At 46.7% G+C, this 19,817-nt stretch overlaps 1 protein-coding gene across 2 annotated transcripts; it reads left to right on the top strand.

Annotated features, from left to right (window-relative positions):
• The first annotated feature begins 3,236 nt into the window (after window positions 1–3,236).
• Window positions 3,237–12,814, top strand: SNX12 (sorting nexin 12). 2 transcript variants are annotated; one of them, XM_033137530.1, is made up of 4 exons: window positions 3,244–3,525; window positions 9,467–9,562; window positions 9,754–9,878; window positions 11,043–12,814. In XM_033137530.1, the coding sequence occupies exons 1-4, from the start codon at window positions 3,361–3,363 to the stop codon at window positions 11,143–11,145; spliced, it is 489 nt and encodes a 162-aa protein (XP_032993421.1). In that variant the 5' UTR covers window positions 3,244–3,360; the 3' UTR covers window positions 11,146–12,814. The 2 variants fall into 2 exon arrangements, with proteins under 2 accessions (XP_032993422.1, XP_032993421.1); XM_033137531.1 differs by lacking the exon at window positions 9,754–9,878 and having other exon boundaries at window positions 3,237–3,525.
• Window positions 12,815–19,817: the final 7,003 nt, after the last annotated feature.

Below are 19,817 nucleotides of genomic sequence, written 5' to 3'. Positions count from 1 at the left end.
TGGGAGGAGGGCATTCTGCAGGGCTGGCACCACTACCAAGAATGCCCTCTGCTGGTTCCCTGTAACTTCACTTCTCGCAGTGAGGCACCTGCCAGAAGGCTCTCAGAGCTGGACCTCAGTGTCTGGACTTTAAACAATCATGCCTTCCCCAAAAGATCCTGGGAAGGGTAGTTTCCTTAAGAGTGATTAAAGTTGTTAGGAGGCCCCTTTCCCCCTCACTGAGCTGCAATTCCTAGATTGTTCTAGGATTCAGAATGTCCTAAAGACTGCTGATTCACCTGCTGAAAATACCTTTCTTGTGTTGGCACACACCACCTTTCCCTCGGGGTACAAGGAGAAAGGCCTCTGATGATGAAAGTAGGGTCCAGGTGGGTTCATGTGGGGAGCTGCCCCAGAAATTACTCAAAATCTCTGCTTGTGATTCCCAGCAAAGTTGAAATTTACAGATTGGCAAAAATATATAAAAATGAACAGAGGAAATATTGGAGGTGCAAAGACGTTGAAGGTACTTTTTACCATATGTGGTGGGATTGTAAAGTTGTTAAAACTTATTGGGAAATGAAATGAAATGTTTAAAAATGTTTTTTAAAAATGTTTTAAATAGCATTTGTTAAGCAGCCAGAAGCCTTCCTGTTGGGCATTTTAGGTTGAGACCTGCCGAAAGAGAAAATGACATTATTTATGCATGCTATCACGGCGGCAAGAATACTGATAGCACAAAATTGAAAGACTGGAGAAATTCCAGAGCAATGGCAAGAAAAACTGATGAACTATGCGGAGCTGGCAAAGCTGATGGACAGACTTCAGGAAAAAGACAATAGTGACTTTGAAAAAGAGTGGGAACCTTTTATATTATATTTGCAGAAACAAAGAAAGAATATCAACTCAATGGCAGGATTTAAATAAACATTCACAATTTTATTAATAGGGAACAAATAATGTAACAAAGGGAAGATATGATACATTGTTAAAAAAAGAAGCAGAATACACGACAGTCATGCCTCTGGATACGAATGCTGCGTGTTGCGTTTGTCACGGGTTATGAACACGCTGAACCCGGAAGTACTGGAACAGGTTACTTCTGGGTTTGGTAGTTTGCGCATGCGCAGAAGTGCCGAATTGCGTCACGCACATGTGTAGATGCGCTTCAGGTTGCACGCTACTCATGTTGTGAACGGGGCTCGGGAACGGATCCTGTTCGCAACCAGAGGTATAACTGTAATGAAGATAACAAATCAGAAATGGGAGTTGAGGGAAGTCCGGAGGGAGAGGGTGATGCTATGTGAATTGTATATTATGGATATAAGTATATTTGTAATGAGAAAAAAGAAAATCAATAAAAATTTAAAAAACAACAACACAAAATATATTCTCATACAAATGCAGGAAAAGCCCATTATGCATCCCTTATGAAAACAGCCCAACCTTGTTTACTGGGTACTGTCTACACAGGGTATCAGGCTAGGGACATTCCCAACCCTACTTGGAGATTTTGGACATTGACTCTGGGGCCTTCTGCATGCAAAGCAATCACTTTACTACTGAGCTAATAACATAAGAAGCTGCCGCATACAGAGTCAGCCCACAGGCCCATCTGACTCAGCATTGTCTATATACTGACTAGTGCAAACTTTCCAGTGTTCCAGTCAGGGGACATGAGCTACCTTCCCTGAAGATTGCAGAGGACTGAACCTGGGACCTTCTGCATGCAAAGCACATGCTCTACCAAGCTACAGGTACTGAATGCTTCTTGTACTGTGATATGTTGTCATTGAAAAATATTTGGATAATGATTTAAGTATTATAATAATCTGAATTGTTGATTTTTTAATTAATTTCTAAATTTATTCTTTTAAAGCAATAATTATTAATTTTAATGTACTTTAATTTTAATATGACCAACCCCTTGTAGATCAAATCTCAGATCAATTTTAAATTGCATTTATTATTGATTCTGTATGTGTCTTTTTTGTGTGTGTGTGTGCTGGTCGTCGACCGTAATAAAGTACTTACTTACTTTGGATAATGATGTATAACAAATAATTTTTTGTTGTTGTTGTTTAGTCGTTTAGTCATGTCCAACTCTTCGTGACCCCATGGACCAGAGCATGCTAGGCATGCCTATCTTTCACTGCCTCCTGCAGTTTGGCCAAACTCATGCTAGTCGCTTCGAGAACACTGTCCAACCATCTCATCCTCTGTGCCCTCCATCTTTCCCAACATCAGGGTCTTTTCTAGGGAGTCTTCTCTTCTCATGAGGTGGCCAAAGTACTGGAGCCTCAACTTCAGGATCTGTCCTTCTAGTGAGCACTCAGGGCCGATTTCTTTGAGGATGGATAGGTTTGATCTTCTTGCAGTCCATGGGATTCTCAAGAGTCTCCTCCAGCACCATAATTCAAAAGCATCAATTCTACGGCGATCAGCCTTCTTTTATGGTCCAGCTCTCACTTCCGTACATTACTACTGGGAAAACCATAGCTTTAACTATACGGACTTTTGTCGGCAAGGTGATGTCTCTGCTTTTTAAGATGCTGTCTAGGTTCGTCATTGAATTTCTCCCAAGAAGCAGGCGTCTTTTAATTTCGTGACTGCTGTAACCATCTGCAATAATACTGTAAATCAAATGAAGAGCGGTGAGCAGCAATAAAAACATAATATCTGCTGCCATTGGAACCTGTTTTGTTTTACTCATATATGTGCTGCTGGTACATTTGCAGTCGCGCAGCGTTTTGTAACGTTTGTTTGTGTTATTGATTTCGGGCTGCGAGGAACTTTGGGGTCATTCTTAGCGGGTTTGGTGGCGTTAATGCAAGATAAAACGCATAATAACAGTGATCGAATCGGGGACCGACAACAAACGCTCCCCACCGGTTCCACCAGCAGCGCCAGCGCCGCATGCGCAGGGATGCAGCGCCCAGGAGTCTCCCCGCGCCATGGATGATTCTGCCAGTTATGCAAGGCACTTTACGGCGCAGAGCTCGGAGTAGGACACTTAGCGGCGGCCCCGCACCATTAAACTGACCACTGCTGCGCCATACAAGTTCCGGGGCTCGGTGGCGCGCAGCCACGCGCCGAAGATAACTCATAAACGCCGCCGCTTAACTAATGTGCTCGTTATCACTTATGCGCGTTGCGGGGCTGGCGCGGCTTGTCAGAGGGAGGAGGCGGGCCCCGGAACATGAATCTCCCCCGGAGTTATGCAGGGTGGGCGCGGCGCGGCGCCTCCCCACGCAGGTTCCGGGGCGGCGCCATGGTATTGCGGCGCAGCGGCTGTGAGGAGAAGCTGGCGGCAGCGGCGGCAGGGCGCGTTCCGCTGAGGCGGCTCTGACCACCAGGATCTCCCCTTCTTCCCTCTCCGCTATGTCCGAGGCGGCCGTGGCCGACACGCGGCGCCTCAACTCGAAGCCGCAGGACCTGACGGACGCCTACGGGCCGCCCAGCAACTTCCTGGAGATCGACATCTTCAACCCGCAGACCGTGGGCGTCGGGCGGGCCAGATACACAAGCTACGAGCTCCGCATGAGGGTGCGTAAGGGAGGGGGGCAAGGGGGCGGGGCGGGGCGAGGGAGAAAGGGGCGGGGCCGCGGGGGGGTCTGCCAGTGGGCGGGGCTTTCTCCTGTCTCTTTCTCGGTGTCAATGGGAGGGAACGGAGTAGGTCGCTCTCGTGCCACGCCCAATACCTGCCTTATTTGAGGGGGGGATTCCGACCCTCATTTTAATTAATAAAAAAATTCATTTATATTTATTTATTATTACCCTGTTCCTGTAAGCAGGATAGGCAGGAATGTTGTGGTTACATGGAGGCCATGGGGTAGGTGCAGTATAAAGGGGTGATGTGGCATAGTGGTTAGATCGTTCTGTGGAGGAGGTGGCCCTGGGTTGGGAGAGGCTGCCCACTCCGCTACACGAGGCTTGTCTAACTGGCCCATGGCGACCCCTGCCGCCCCCCGCTCTTACCGGTGCGGGGATGTGCGCCGAAAATAGTGTGTGCGCATGCATGCGTGACGGAGAAGTACCTGTGCGCATGCACGCGTACTCCGGCCCATCCTCTGACAGATGGAGCGTTGACTGGTCCACCCTTCAATAAGGTTGCCGACCTCTGAGCTGAGCCTTTAGCGCAGGCTTGGTTTCTTTTTTGATTTGGGGTAGGATCTGGTGCATCCTTTGCACACCTGCCTTATGTCACTGGATCCCAATTGTGGCTACGTGGGGCAGCCTTGGAGAAGTATCAACTTAAGCAGAGACTGAGGGGTGTGTGGGGTTAATGTTTTCCCCTCCCTATGCCTTTATTTTATGTGCATTCCTAGATATGTGCTGAAAAGCCACACTTGAGTTCAGGGAAACTTGCTCCCTGGTAATCATGTAAAGCAGAGGCTCCCTAGGACTGTGGACCCTCTGTATTTCAAAAGCCAAGCCATTGACCTCCTGCCTTTGTAAATTTTGATACCTCTATGGTAGTTTTTAATATGTGAATGGTGCTACATAACCCCTGGGTGGATCACACAGACCACCAGTTGGGAACCACTGATGTAACGGATTGCAACTATAACATTACATACGCAGAGAAAAGAAACACAAGGGTGCATCTGTAACAGTGAAACCGCATGCCTTCATCTGCCCCAGCTGCAACAAAAAACATGTCTCTCCCGTATCAGTCTCTGCATCCACAGCAGGTGCTGTAACTCTCCCCATGGTTTGATTTACCCCCGATAATGCACTCTTCTATTGTCTCTCGAGACAGAGGCCAACAACAATACAGTAGCCTACATCATGGTGTGGAACCTATGGACCCCCATATGTTGCTGCACTCCAACTTCTATCAATCCCAGCCAGCATTGCCATGGTCAGGGATAATGGGGTCCAATAAATATCTGGGAGGGCCACAGGTTCTTCACCCCTTTACAGTGAGATTAGCAAAGCATTGGATGCTGCCCTTAGGATCTTACAATCTAAAATACTAGTTGGATTAGAATAGGGGGGACCAGCCAACTCAGCATAACAAAAGTAATTTTAGTTACTAGTATGGAACAGATGACAATTCTGCAGAATGGGTATTTGTGACCTACATGTCATTCTCAAACATTTAGTTGCATTTTAAGTTCATTCCCTAGAAAGGAGCTTTATTAAACATCTTCTTGACTAGTGGAAAGGATTTTTGAGTCTGCAAGGGGCAGGATTTTGCTGTATTGTAGAATAGCTAGAAGGGGTGAGTATCTAAAGTGGTTGTCCTGGGCCTTGCCATTAAAGCAATTGTGCCACTGCACTATAATTGTGCCTGCTATCTAGCTGAAGCAGTTGCTTCTGAAGAGTAGATTACTGCAAGGTGCTGTACGTGGGGCTGCCCTTTAGGCTGAACTGAAAGCTGTAGCTTGTGCAGAATGCAGTGGCTTGATGCTCATTGGGCCGGAATATTACTGTTTTATTATGCTGTTGCTGAAATAATAACTGGCAGTTGGGCTAGGTTCATGATGTTAGTTATGGTGTAGAAAGTTCTACAGTTTGGGATCAAGATTACTAAAAGATTGTATTATCCCTACATACCCAACCAATCACTCTCCCGTGTGAGAGAGCATCCTGCAGATACAGTTCTATTCCAACAATGTTGGAATTGGGTCTAAGCTGTGGTAGCACCTACCCTTTTAAAACTCCCTCTAGTTGCATGTCAGACTGGTGTCTTCTCTGTTGCTTTTTCACCTGCTAGAAGTGTTCTTCTTGCAGCAAGCCTTCTAAGTAGAGCTCAGCGTCGAGCCTACAAAGTGGTATGGCGACGGCAAAGAGGACCTTCTTCACCGCCTCTATTGCATCTGCAGAAAACAGCAACAGGAGACTCTTTCAGGTGGTTCTCAATCTATTAGAACCACCTTCATCACTGGGACCTGGTAGGGACCCCAAGATCTCCTGCAATGCTTTTGCAAAGTTTTTGCAGATAAAGTCGCTCAAATTTGGAAGGAGGTAGACTTCACCATGGGAGCAGGGCCAGGGTGGGAGAGTGCTGGAGTCCTGTCTCGTCATGTTATATGGGATCAATTACAATCTGTTACCTCTGAGGATGTGGACAGGCTGCTTGGACAAGTGAAACCAACCACCTGTCTCCTTGATCTTTGCCCATCCTGGCTAATAAAAGCGAGCCGGGAAGGGCTGGGCGATGGGCTCTGCAGGGTGGTGAATTCTTCCTTCTGCGAGGGAGCCTTCCCCGGCCCCCTGAAACCGCTTCCATTCTTGGGCAAGGTGATTGAGTGGGTGGTTGCTGAACAACTCCAAGCACGCCTGGAGGATGCGGACCATTTGGATCCCTTCCATTCGGGATTCAGGCCTCACCATGGGACTGAAACTGCCTTGGTAGCGCTGGTTGATGATCTCCGGCGGGCTAGGAACAAAGGTGAGAGCTGTTTCCTAGTTCTTCTGGATCTCTCAGCGGCCTTTGATACCATCGACCATGACATCCTTCTGGACCATCTAGAGGGGCTGGGAGCTGGGGGCACTGTTATACAGTGGTTCCGCTCCTTCCTCCTGGGCCATGTCCAGAAAGTGGTGTTGGGGGATGAGTGTTCAGACCGCTAGGCTCTCACTTGTGGGGTGCCTCAGGGTTCCGTCCTCTCCCCCATGATTTTTAATATCTGGATGAAGCCACTGGGAGGGATTATAATAATAATAATATAATAATATAATTTTTATTTATACCCCGCCCTTCCCAGCCAAAAAAAACGGGCTCAGGGCGGCTAACATCAATTAAAATCACAGCAAAAAAAAACCATAAACACGATCAATTTAAAATAACAGATTAAAATACAAATTTAAAAATTCAATTAAAACTGCAGGTCTCAATTTCAAAATAACCCACCAATAAAAGATGAAGCATAAATATTAAACAGAAATCAACCCAAAGGCCAGGTGGAACAGCTCCGTCTTGCAGGCCCTGTGGAAAGATGCCAAATCCCGCAGGGCCCTGGTCTCTTGTGATAGACTGTTCAAGGGGTTTGGGCTGGGTGTTCATCAGTATGCAGATGATACCCAGCTCTACCTCTCTTTTAAATCAGAACCAGTGAAGGCAGTGAAGGTCCTGTGTGAGTGCCTGGAGGCAGTTGGAGGATGGATGGTGGCTAACAGATTGAGGTTGAATCCTGTCAAGACATAAGTACTGTTTTGGGGGGACGGGGTGGGCGGGGTGGGGGACTCCCTGGTACTGAATGGGGTAACTGTGCCCCTGAAGGACCAGGTGCGCAGCCTGGGAGTCAATTTGGACTCACAGCTGTCCATGGAGGCGCAGGTCAATTCTGTGTCCAGGTCTACCAGCTCCATCTGGTACGCAGGCTGAGACTACCTGCCCACAGACTGTCTCACCAGAGTGGTGCATGCTCTAATTATCTCCCGCTTGGACTACTGCAATGTGCTCTATGTGGGGCTACCTTTGAAGGTGACTGGGAAACTGCAATTAATCCAGAATGTGGCAGCTAGACTGGTGACTGGGAGTGGCCGCTGGGACCATATAACACCCGTACTGAGAGACCTGCATTGGTTCCCAGTACGTTTCCGAGCACAATTCAAAGTGTTGGTGCTGACCTTTAAAGCCCTAAACGGCCTTGGTCCTGTATACCTGAAGGAGCGTCTCCACCCTGATTATTTAGCCCGGACACTGAGATCCAGTGCTGAGGGCCTTCTGGTGGTTCTCTCACTGAAAGAAGTGAGGTTACAGGGAACCAGTTAGGCAGAGGGCCTTCTCGGTAGTGGCTCCTGCCCTGTGGAATGCCCTCCTGTCAGATGTCAAGGAAATAAGCAACTATCCTACTTTTAAAAGACATCTGTTAATAATAATAATAATAATAATAATAATAATAATAATAATAAATTTTTATTTATACCCTGCCCTTCCCCGCCAGACCGGGCTCAGGGCGGCTAATACCAATAAAATCACAACAAAAACATAAAACAATTCATTAAAATACAGATTAAAATACAATTTAAAATTTAATTTAGACTGCAGCCTCATTTTTAAGTAGCCCACTAATCACACCAAAAGAATGAAACATCAGGGTTAAACTGAAACCAACCCAAAGGCTAGGTGGAACAGCTCCGTCTTGCAGGCCCTGCGGAAAGATGCCAAATCCCGCAGGGCCCTGGTCTCTTGTGACAGACCGTTCCACCAAGTCGGGGCCAGTACTGGGAAGGCCCTGGCCTAGTTGAAGCCAACCTAGCATCCTTGTGGCTTGGGACCTCCAAAAAGTTATTATTTGAGGACCTTAAGGTCCTACCCGGGACATACCAGGAGAGGCAGTCCCTTAGGTATGAGGGTCCTAAACCGCATAGGGCTTTAAAGGTCAAAACCAGCACCTTAAACCTGACCCTGTACTCCACCGGGAGCCAGTGCAGCTGGTAGAGCACTGGATGAATGTGGTCCCGCGGCAAAGACCCCGTGAGGAGCCCTGCCACGGCATTCTGCACCCACTGGAGTTTCTGGGTCAGCTTCAGGGGCAGCCCCGTGTAGAGCGAGTTACAATAATCAAGTCTGGAGGTGACCGTCTCATGGATCACTGTGGCCAGATCAGGATGAGAGAGGTAGGGGGCCAACTGTCTAATACAGCGGAGATGGAAAAATACCACCTTTGCTGTGGCTGTAACCTGCGCCTCCATGGAAAGTGAGGCATCAAAGGTTACACCCAAACTCCTGACAGAAGCGCTGGCTCTAATTGCGCCTCCGCAAGAGATGGGAGTTGGCCCCCAGACCCCATGTCGTCTCGACCCAGCCAGAGGAACTCTGTCTTCGGAGGATTTAACTTCAACCGGCTCCCACGCATCCATACAGCCACAGCCTCCAAGCACCTGGTCAGTGTGTCCGGGACAGAGTCAGGGTGGCCTTCTATCAATAGATAAAGCTGGGTGTCATCAGCATATTGATGGCAACCCAGCCCGAAACTCCAGACAATCTGGGCGAGAGGGAGCATAAAGATATTAAAAAGCATCGGGGAAAGGATTGCACCCTGCGGAACTCCACACACCAAGGAGTGTCGCGGCGACAACTCCCTCCCTAGCGCCACTCTCTGTCCCCGACCTGAGATAAAGGAGCGCAGCCATAGTCGGACTGTGCCCTGAATCCACACATCGGCAATGCTGTATTGTGTTTTTAATATTCGATTGGGAGCCGCCCAGAGTGTCTGGGGAAACCCAGTCAGATGGGCGGGGTATAAATAATAAATTATTGTAAATTATTATTATTATTATTATTATTATTATTATTATTATTATTATTATTATTTCTATCTCAGTTGATATCCGTATTTCATTTGAATTGATTTTATGTATCTGCAGTTGTTACATTAAACTGTTAGTTAAAACAATTGCACATTGTTTTGTGTTTTGCATAAGTTTTTGTTATATTGCAAATGGCTTTGGTATGCCTTATGGGGAATGATTCATAAATCAATAATAATAAAGCAGTTGTCAATTAGATCTTCCTCTTGCCTCCTTTCAGACAAATCTGCCAATCTTCAAACTGAAAGAGTCCTGTGTGAGGCGACGGTATAGTGACTTTGAATGGCTGAAAAATGAGCTGGAGCGTGACAGTAAGGTGGGTACAGGAAATGAACATCCACTCTGTATGCATAATAAATAGATCAATAGATAACTTTTTTCTTCATTCCTGTGGCAGAGAGCTCTCCTACTCTTCCCTGTTGGATCTAGTGGCGACCCTAACGGATTAAGCAGCAGAAAGAAGAGTGGTTCTGCTCCCCTTTTAAGTCATGCTCTCAATGTTTCTAGATTGTAGTGCCTCCACTGCCTGGCAAAGCCTTGAAGCGCCAGCTTCCTTTCCGAGGAGATGAGGGCATCTTTGAGGAGTCCTTCATAGAAGAAAGAAGACAGGGCTTAGAACAGTTCATAAACAAGTAAGAGTGACACCTGGGTCTTCAATATTTGGGGAAGTGAAAGACTCTGGGATGTGTCATTGCACAGTGTAGTGACTAGATTGCATATCATGGTTGCCAGTAACTCTAGGCATCATCTTAAGCTTACCACTGGTCTTCTCTTCATGTGGAATCCTAAGAATTGTAGTTCTCTGAAGAGTGCTGCATTCCTAATACAGTGCTCGCTGCTTTTATGATACTCTGCAGCAAACTAGTGCTCTTCAGATGTTTTATACTACAATTACCATCTGTCCCAGCCAGCAGGGCTGTAGGATGCTGGGCCTGCTGGGAGTGTGGCTGTGATGGCCAGGGCTGGTGCGAGTTTTAGTCCAGAACATCTGGAGGGCACTGGGTTGGCAAAAGCTGCCTTATGTGGTGAAGAGCCTGCAGTTATGCTGCCTCAAGTCTGCTAGAAATGCTAAAATGAGAAAGCTGGTTTATTGTTGTTGTTTTTTTAATTTATAGTCATGAAAGAAACAGTTACTAGCCAGAGACTTTCAGCTTATATCTTCCCATTATCTGACTTTATCCCAACCCCTTGTAATAAGGCTCCACTACTCTCCAGCTGCTTCTTTCAGGGAGGAAATAGGGGGCCATGCCCACTTCCTAAACCACATACAGCCGTGATTCAGCAGCCGGGCCATTTCTCCCTGGTAAATTACTAGGATGAGCCCTATCACACAAACTTATCAGACTACAGTTCTGAAAATCTGCTTGTGGGGAAAGAAAGACATGATGGCTATGCTGATACAAAACCGAAATGTTTGTAGCGCAGACAAAACTGAAGGGTCTACAATCCTGTTGTCAAGTAAACTACACTTCATACACAGAACCTGGCAGTTGTCCCTGGATGCTGAACTTTAGAAGCACAACCTTCTACATCCCTGTACAAATACAGAGATGAAAAGCCCTCCTGGGCCTGTTTCTTGGGGAGGATGCATGCTGGGGGTGCTGAGTGCCTCCAAAGACTGGAGAGATGGGATTGGTGGCTAATGAAAATAACAGAGGCCAGCCAAAATAGATGGACAATGCTGCAAGTGTCCTGGGTGCTTGTGTGTGCTGCTGTTGCACAATATGAACTTGCCTTGCCTTGTACAGAATTGGGTAGCTGATTGCTAGTCTAACACTTCTTCTTGTTCTTGGCAGAATTGCTGGACACCCACTGGCACAGAACGAGCGCTGCTTACACATGTTCCTGCAGGAGGAGACCATCGATAGAAATTACATCCCAGGGAAAGTCCGTCAGTAGGGGAGTCTGGCATTCTCCATTTTCTCTCCCCGTGCAAAAATGACATTTATTTTTACACTTCCCCTCTTCCGAACCAGCTTTTTTCTCTTTAAACCTCCTCACTTGTCTAGTGTGCCCACCACGCCATCCCACCCCACCCCACCCCTTGTTAGGAAGCAGCGTTGAGTTCTGTTGGTCTTTGGTCTCTGCATAAAAAGGTGAGAACCTGGGAAGAGCTTGTACCTATTGGTGGATAGGTAAAGCTTGCTGAAAAGCTGGAGACTAGTGTAAGGTATTGCAGCGTACATCAGAGCTGCTTTTCTTCCTTGGTGTAAGAATATGGAGGATTATCCAGCATGTGTAAGTGTGCTCCTTGCCACAGGTTTCCTAGGGAAATCATGGTACTGAGGCTCCTTTTCTTGGCTATTGCAGAGATGTTTCAGCGGTTTTTTGTTAGCATTTGTGCCCATCATCCCAGATTGATTAAAAGTGGGAAGCAAAAAATGTTTTTCCCATAACTTGCTAGGAGGGTACTGTAGACCAAAAGCAGTTTGGAAGCTCCCTTTATTGAGCAGTAATGCCTTCTGAGGAACTTCAAGTGACCCCTCCAGTATGCCTTGAGGTTTTACCTGCTAATCCTACCCCAATAACCTTTGGGCTTTGTAGAGTTAGAGGCAGACTTGATTCCCAAAGAGCAAGGCACGCTTTGGGGGCCACAACTTCTGGTAGCAGAATGGCTCCTTGTAAATGCATGGGCAAAGCAAACAGTGGCATCTCAGAAGCAGGGTTCATGTTGAGGACTGGGCAGGAAAGGTTTGGTGGCTGGCTCTTGATGGTGAAACCTGTAGAGCACTGTTTTCTCTGAGGATTGCACCTTGGCAAGTTAACAGGTGGAGCAAGTGGAACCTAAACTAAGGGATGTTTCGCATGCCGCTTCTGTGTTCAATGGATACCTTCAACTGACCTCTTCTCTGTGTCCATTTGGGGTTATGGTGCAAAGTTCCCTACCGTTTGTTTAATATTTAATCTGTCGGGAGGTCTTGCAGATGACCATGGTATCTGTACAGCCTCTTTGTTTGACCTGAACAAGAAACTTTGTGATCCCTCCAAAACTCTGGCCTGTAAGAGGTGGGGGCAGGGGGCAGGAAGGGAGTCATATCAATCTAAGTAATAAAGTGACTGTAATCACAAAGTTCCCTGTTCTGAAGTTTGCACTATTTGGAGTGAGCAGTACAAGTGTGTCTTGGAGGGGAGAAAGAACTGGTATATACAATTCATGTTTCAGGCAAGAGATTGTGAATATACACTACCCACCTATGGGGTAACTGGATAGCAGAAAACTCTCTGCCCTGGGCTCCCAAAGCAATGGCTATGCAGAAACTGTCTCTGCACGGACCACTCTCACCTGCTGCTGGAGAGGTGCTAACATTCCTACTGGAAGCGGCCTGCTGCTGCCTCGTGGATCTGCATTAGCTATGAGTTCTTAAAATTCCTTCATTTGGTGCACAAGTCTGGAGATCAGAGGCTCTTGCTGCTGTATGTGTGTTTTTGTGTGTGTGTGTGTCTATATATACACACACACACACATATCCATACTGATGTGGGGTTTATAATTCAGCAAACTATGTCTTCAGTTTACTGTTTTATGTAATGTCCAAGACTTGTTCATATTAAACCACTGTGAAGCCAATATGTCTGTATCCTCTATCAGTCACAGGCTTTTCTAAATACTTTTGGGTAAATCTTTGGAAAGGAGTCACTACTCTCTTACATGTCAAACATGTCATTTGTGCGATGATTGAGTCTGAGGATTTATTTTTTATTTGCACTTGGGTCTTCTCAGGCAGTAGCCTCTGGTGCCCCTTGGGACTCACAGCCAGCACAGGACAGGGAGACCAGCAGGAGCAACAGCATAAGCAACTGATACTAGTTTGTCCCCTGTCCTCCATGCTGAGTTCTACAAGGGCAACATTAAGCTGTGGTCTCCTGAGTTCTTGCCTCTACACCACACTGGCTCTAAATGGCATTCTTATAGAATTGTAGAGTTGGAAGGGATCTTGAGGGTCATCTAGTCCAACCCCTTGCAGTGCAGAAATCACAACATAGTATTCTGGGCACTGCAGTTGGCTAGGTGTTGCTAGGAATTGTAACTCTAAACTACAGTGCCTGGAATTCTTTGGGGGAAAGAGTTTTCTTTAAAGATATAGTGTGTACATAACCTGAGAGTAAGATGAAGGGAGCTGACAGCAGCACCCCATGGGCTAGTGACAAGTAAAAAGGCAGGGTGGGTGGTGGAGGGGGCACTGTCTGAAGTTGGTGGGGCAGTTACCCATTTGCCCAGCTGGGCTAGTCTCTGCTGATGCCAAGCCTAGATCCATGGACATTGCAGCCATTTCTCCCACATTTCTTCCAAGCTTTGCACAGCTTCCTAGCACTTTTCTCTCGGCTCCTTCAGCAGGCATTGCAACACACTTTGGCTACATGCACACTGTACCTTTAAAATACATTCAAAATACAGTACATTTCCACCCTCAAAGAATTCCAGGCACTGAAGCTTGTTAAGGGTTGCTGGGAATTATAATTCCGGCAGTGGTGAATTACAGTACCCAAAATTATTTGAGGGAGGGAATGTGTTTTAAATGTGCCTTAAAGGTATACTGTGTACATGGCCTCTACTTTATTGCATTCTGCCATTTTCCCAAGGAGCTTAAGGAGATGAACTTGGTTCCCCCTGGTTGTATCCTCACAACAACCCTGTGAGGCAGGCTAAGCTGTTGGTAAGGTACTGGAGAGCAGCATCCCAGGAGCTGGCAGAGGTTGTGGAGGAGCAGTCAGCTAAGTTTGCAAAATGGCAGCTGAGACCTGTGCCGGCCTTGCCCTTGCCCTTGCCTTCCAATCACCCCACCTGGAGAGCTAAGGTTTTGGAGGGCACACAGCCACTGTTTCTCTTCAGCAGGGCTCAAGGAAGTTGTAGAATGTCTACCCAACCATTGCTTCCTTGTGAACATGGAAGACTCTCACACGATGCCTTCTTAGAGGCTGCTGTATCTGGGGGCCATGCTAGACATGAGATTAGGCCTAGTCTCCCTGTCACAGGAGCTATTACAAAAAATAAACAAAGAGGATCAAGCAGTCCTGAGGTCACCTTGTCCAGGTATTCAACATCTGACCCAGCTGATGGGGAGCATAGTCTCATGTATGGACATCGTACCATGGTCTCGTCATCACTCCTGCAGTGGCAGGTTCTTCTGTTCCAGGAAGAGATTACATATTGGTTGCATTGAAGAATGAGGTGTTATCCCATTACCAGGTAATCCCTCCAATTGTGGCTCTCTTCAGCACTCCTATGGGGATGACAGATGTGGGATCCTTCCAGGGTCCTGATAATTGGGTGCCAGCCTACAGGGCATGGGAACCCACAAGGGGAGCTTCATGCCTGGGGTTCTGGGCAGAGGATGAAAGGATGCAGAGTGTGATTCTGCTGGAACTGAGGGCAATCTGACTAGTTCTCTTGGCCTTCCACCATCACCTGGAAGGGATGGATGTCCTGATACGCACAGGCAATGTTCATGCAAAAGCTTATATTTTCCATCAGGGCAGATCCAGATCCCTGACACTGCTGCAGGAGGCAACATGTCTGCTCAACTGGTTGGGGAACTACCTCACATCTATCACTACAGAACACGTATTGGGTGTGTCCAATATGAAGGTGGATTGGCTGAGTTGCTAGAACATGTTCCAAGCAGAATGGAGTATTCTGCCCTTGGTGTTTGAACAGATAGTGGCATGCTTTGGTCAGCCCTGTGTGCAACTGAGCAAAACAAAGTGAGCAGCTTCTTTTCAAGTTCCAGTGTCCAACAGCAAAAGGCATAGGCTCCCTCATGAGCACTTGTGACAAGGGCCTCTTGTATGCTTTCCCCTTAATGGTAGTGATTCAGCACACACTCCAGAAAGTAAGGCACTAGAGGGCAGAGATCATTTTCATAGCTTCCTTTTGGCCCAGGGAAGAGTGGTTATCAAGGGTTGCCTTGGGCTCTTCTAGGTTGGTCACATATTCTCTTCCACTACAGCAAGTGGCTTACCAATGGGGTAAGGTCTGAAGCTATTCCCACACATCTGAATAACTGACAAATCCCATCTGATGATCCCCTCTTCCCTACAGGAAAATGTTACATTGGACCTACCATGAAGGTCCCTTTTCTTCTGGGGATGGAGGGGATCCATCTTCCCTAGGCTAGTTTTGGCTATTGGCTACGGGATGGGCAAATATGGTTCATATGATTTTTTAAAATTTATTTTTGGTATTCTCTTTAGTTGCACATATTCTTGTTCTGTGTTGAAATACTTCTAATTTCAGTACAAATTTTTATTTTTATTTTTATTTTTTACTGAACATTCCTCAAGGGTTGAAGTGCCCTGATCTACTGGCCCAAAGGAGGGCTTATGGGAGTGGCTGGGTGAAGGTATGCCAAAGAAGGATGCCCCAAATGCCAGAGTGAACAGTTCTAGTGCTTTATTTAAAAAAAAAAAGTGTAGATTTACAGCAAATCAGCCTGCCAGGTTTCCCATCCTTTCCAGATGCAGGGCATACAATGCAGCAAGGAGATGGCTTGTCTGTACCCACACATAAATATTTTATTCACAAAGCAGCATACATCAATATACCCTAAACCTCCCATCACACCTGGCTGGTGAGACCATAGGTGGCAACTGTCCAAAGCTTTCCCCCTCTCTGGGCCTAGAGCCCAGCATCCCAAAATAAGCGCAGCATCAAAGCAAGCTTGTTAGCATACATCAAACCAAAGAAATATATATGAGCTTAGTCACACAACTACCAATTAGTTTTGGGGTTATCTTGACTGCCAAGATGGCACCTGCAGACCTTCTGGAGAATATCTTCACCTTTGGTTCAACATGTTAAGTTCTTGCATTTTTCTCAGCTGGCGCTGAGGGATGCAATGTTTTCCCCTGAGATTAGCATTATTATATTTTATTCTGAGCTGGATTACGTTGTCAACTGGGGGTGCATTGCCCTCCCATTGTGAGGTTGTTGGCTGTTGGCAACTGCCTGTCTCAAGTCAAGGGAGTGTGCCTCCAGGGATGAAGTCAGACTGCAGCATTTGCAGCACTGAAGTGACCTCCCAGGGGCACAACTCTTAAGCAGTGTGCATGGAGGTCCTGGGCTGCCAAGCGACAAGACCTCCCTCTTGGCTTCACTGATGTGGTCCAAAGGAAAGCAGAGCAATACATCTGGCACTGGCTTGGCTGCAGAGGTTGCTGGAAGGAGGTGTACAAGGTGCCACCCAACCATCTTAGTGTCTCCACTCTGGATTTGTGTAGGGTTTACTCCTGAAGCTTTTCTAACAAATGAGTATAGCCACAAGACAGTGAAGGTTTAGGATCTGAGCTTTCTCCTAGATGGGCTGTCTTCCCAGGTTGATGAGCCTCATCTGCCCCTCATTTCCCTCTGCAGCACATGCAGTTACCACCTTCTTGACCGTCAAACCCACAATTGGCCTTGTCTGCTCAATCCACTGGAGCCTGTCTTTGCATGCAAGGGAAGACCCTGAGGTACTGGACAGTAAGATCTGCTTAATTTGCATATTCCTGTCTATGGAGCAAGTGGGAACGACAACCCATCGAAGGGATCCCCTCCATCCTGCGCAGAAAATGGACCTTCACAGGAGATCCAATGTCACACTTTAACCTCTCTTTGGTGGGCCTCTGGTAGGTGATCATCCTTTCATTACAGCTCAGCTGATTGGGGAAAGCAGCCTACTACCTGAGACAGGGAGACGCCTACTGGTGGGAGCATGGACCAATCTGGAAGGGCATGTAGGGTCCAAAACCGAGGCTGCTGCAGAGGAACTGCCCCTAGAAATTGCCTCCTTCATAGGAAGGAGTGGAAGAGTTCTCCCAAGATCTATGCAGAGACCATGACAGAGGCAAACCATCAACCAGTCTTGTAGGATGGAGAGGGTTAGTTTGCCATAGACCACAGCCTGATTCCTGCCCTGCAGTGCCACCTTAGCACCTGGCACTGTGATGCCCTGGACACGCCACCACCCTCCTCCACATCCGCATCCTGTACCACAGCAGCTTCACTGGGGAGCGTGCAGCCATTGCATCTCTGCAGCCATCTCTCCATATCAAGGGTGGGAGGCTAAAACTTTCTGGGCACTCCTCAGAAAGTCCCAGGGAGGGAGCCTTAAGAAAACAGGCCTTCAGAAAGTATCTGCTATCTCCTGTTTGATTGTCTTTCACCAGACTATTGGGTAGAGTTTGGAGGCTCTGTGGAAGTGTTGCCAATACAGATTCCATAAACAGGTCTATTTGGTGCACTTTAGCTTCATATTCACTATTTTCCAGTTCTATCCTTTTGTCCCTATCTGTTCTTGAAGTTCTTGGGTTCATGATTCTTTCCTAATTAGGCTGCTTTGTGCAGGCTGAAGTACTGCATGTTTCTTAGAAGCTTCTGTTAAACTGCTTAGCTGCTCAGAAATATATTGTAGTTCTTCACAAATAAGCTCTTTCTCAATTTTCTCAGCATCTTGTACTCTCTCCAAGGCCTCTCTCAACTATTCAATTTGCCTCTCCTGGCCTCCTATAATTGTTTTGCTTTCCTCTTTTGCAGCCAAAGCAAATTATACTTACATTATATGTCCTGCAGCTCACTTGTGAGCCCTTCTATGCACTCTGTCTTTTGGCTAGTTGACATCCTCATCCCCTGGATGTGGTTCATCAGGTCTGACACAACTTCCTTATCAGCAGCATTTATTCAACTTAGTGAGTGCATCTCCATTTCAATTTTTGCTCTCTCTTCATCTGTTTCCTCCAGTTTTGCTCTTGTGTCTTCTTGCTCATGAAATGCCTTCAAAGCTCTTGTTCATTAAACCTCTTAAAGCATTTTCTGAAAGGCAATCTCTTTTCTTCTATGGTCAATCAGGACTTTTTCTAACTCTGATTTAACTTTTAGTATGTCTTCTTATGCTGTACCCATTGCAGCGTGGATGAATTGGATTGAAGTAATCACTTACAGTTTCTGGCGTTTGAAGGCTTTATTCAAGCAGGAACTTTTAACAGGATGAGTAGAGATGAGAGAGAGAAAGTAGCCAGCATCTTGTCTGGAGAGAAGAACAAACAGAATGGTTCAGCTTTTAGGGGTGGAGTTCACCTAGACAGAGAGCTACAAACATTGCCACACAAACTCAAGAGAATGAAATTTATTTGCTTTTCTCCCACCAAGTTTTCATTCAGCAATTTCCTTCTCTTTCTCTTTGGTCTTTAATATCTGGATACTTTGTGGCACTGATATTTCTTCCTGTCTTTACTTCTTCAAGTTGGTTCTGTTGTTTTCCATTAATACCTGGATCTGTTTCATTTTCAGATGTTCCTTGGAATTATGCTCTTTATCTTCTTGCAATTTCTGATTATGTTCTTTTTCACTTTCCAATAGTCTCAATACATTCCAAAGCTCAGTTTTTGGTGCTTCAGATTCTTGCTTCCTATTGGTGAGCTGCTGTGTTAGCTGGTCAGTCTCAAATTTTAATATTTCCTTGAGAATGCCATAGTCATACTGCAGGTTTGTCTTTCTTTCAAATATTTCATATTCAAATCTGACACCATCACGTTGCAGTTGCACATTCAAATGTCTGACAGAAAGTTCAGAAATTGTTTTTTCTTGGATTCTTCTTAAATTGTCTGCATTTTTACAGCAGAGAGCTCTGTGCATGCAGACTGAATAGCATGATGCCTTTATTACTGACCTCAGCAGTGCCACTTCTCTCTGTGGTGCAGAAGATTCAGAGTCACAACTCCAGGCTGCCTCCACTCCTGGTGAATTTTCTTCTTTCCTTACTCACCTGATTTTTGAGGAAGAGCTTCCTGGGGATGTGCTGACACCCTTAGTCAACTTTACCCCACAGTCTGAGGCTGAAAGTGAGAAAAGTCTTTCCAGCGCCAAGGGTGCTCCCTGAAATCCTTTCAGGGGACTTCTTCCCTGTGGAGGGAGCTTTCTGTTGCTGCTCCTACTGGGCTTCCCAAGCAGGGTCTCCTTGTCAGAAGGAACCAGTCTGTGGGCAGAGCTGCTCAGGCTAAAGGCCAGGTACTGGCCAAGGTAAATGCAGAAAGAGAAGAAGGGAAAGGGTTTTGAGGCAGTAATGCCCACCTTGAGTCTCTCCAGCTGGTTTGGACAACTGCCCCCATCCCTGACCCCTGACTGTGCTGCCTGGGTCTGATGAGAGATGGAGCCCAGGAACACCTGGAGGGTACCAGGCTGGGGAAGGATGTTGTGAGGTGGAAGGCAAAAGGAAGGCAGACAGCCAATCCCGGGGTCTGTTCTCCTTCACCTGCATGCCACATTTCCAGAAGGCAGCTTCTAGCTTAAGGCTCACATGAGCCGTCATGCTTTAAACTGAGGAAGCAGCAGTGGCTCAACAGAACTCACAAGTTAGGAAGTCCTGTGTTATAGTCCCCATCCTATTGTTATGTCCGGTTTGTGGGGAAAATAGTGCAGTTTCCCTGTGGGTGGGCAGCCTGCAGCAGGGTGACACGTGGGCCCAGGAAAATGGCTTTGTTGGGGGAGCCTCAGAACTTGTCATCAGCATGTTTGTTCCCTGTTACAGCAAAGTGGGAACTGTCTTGCAATTCAGGCTTGTGGCACACAGGTAGAGGTGAGTCCTTTGTATCTTAAG

The sequence above is a fragment of the Lacerta agilis genome, chromosome Z (genome assembly GCF_009819535.1).
Source record: "Lacerta agilis isolate rLacAgi1 chromosome Z, rLacAgi1.pri, whole genome shotgun sequence".
NCBI lineage: Eukaryota > Metazoa > Chordata > Lepidosauria > Squamata > Lacertidae > Lacerta > Lacerta agilis.
This window is presented reverse-complemented; position numbering and strand designations above follow the sequence as displayed.

Excerpts from the sequence above, each read along its gene's own strand:
- SNX12 (XM_033137530.1), top strand. The coding sequence starts at position 3,361 with ATGTCCGAGGCGGCCGTGGCCGACACGCGGCGCCTCAACTCGAAGCCG. Across the intron at positions 9,563-9,753 it reads AGCTGGAGCGTGACAGTAAG|ATTGTAGTGCCTCCACTGCC; the intron begins GTGGGTACAGGA and ends CAATGTTTCTAG. Across the intron at positions 9,879-11,042 it reads TTAGAACAGTTCATAAACAA|AATTGCTGGACACCCACTGG; the intron begins GTAAGAGTGACA and ends TGTTCTTGGCAG.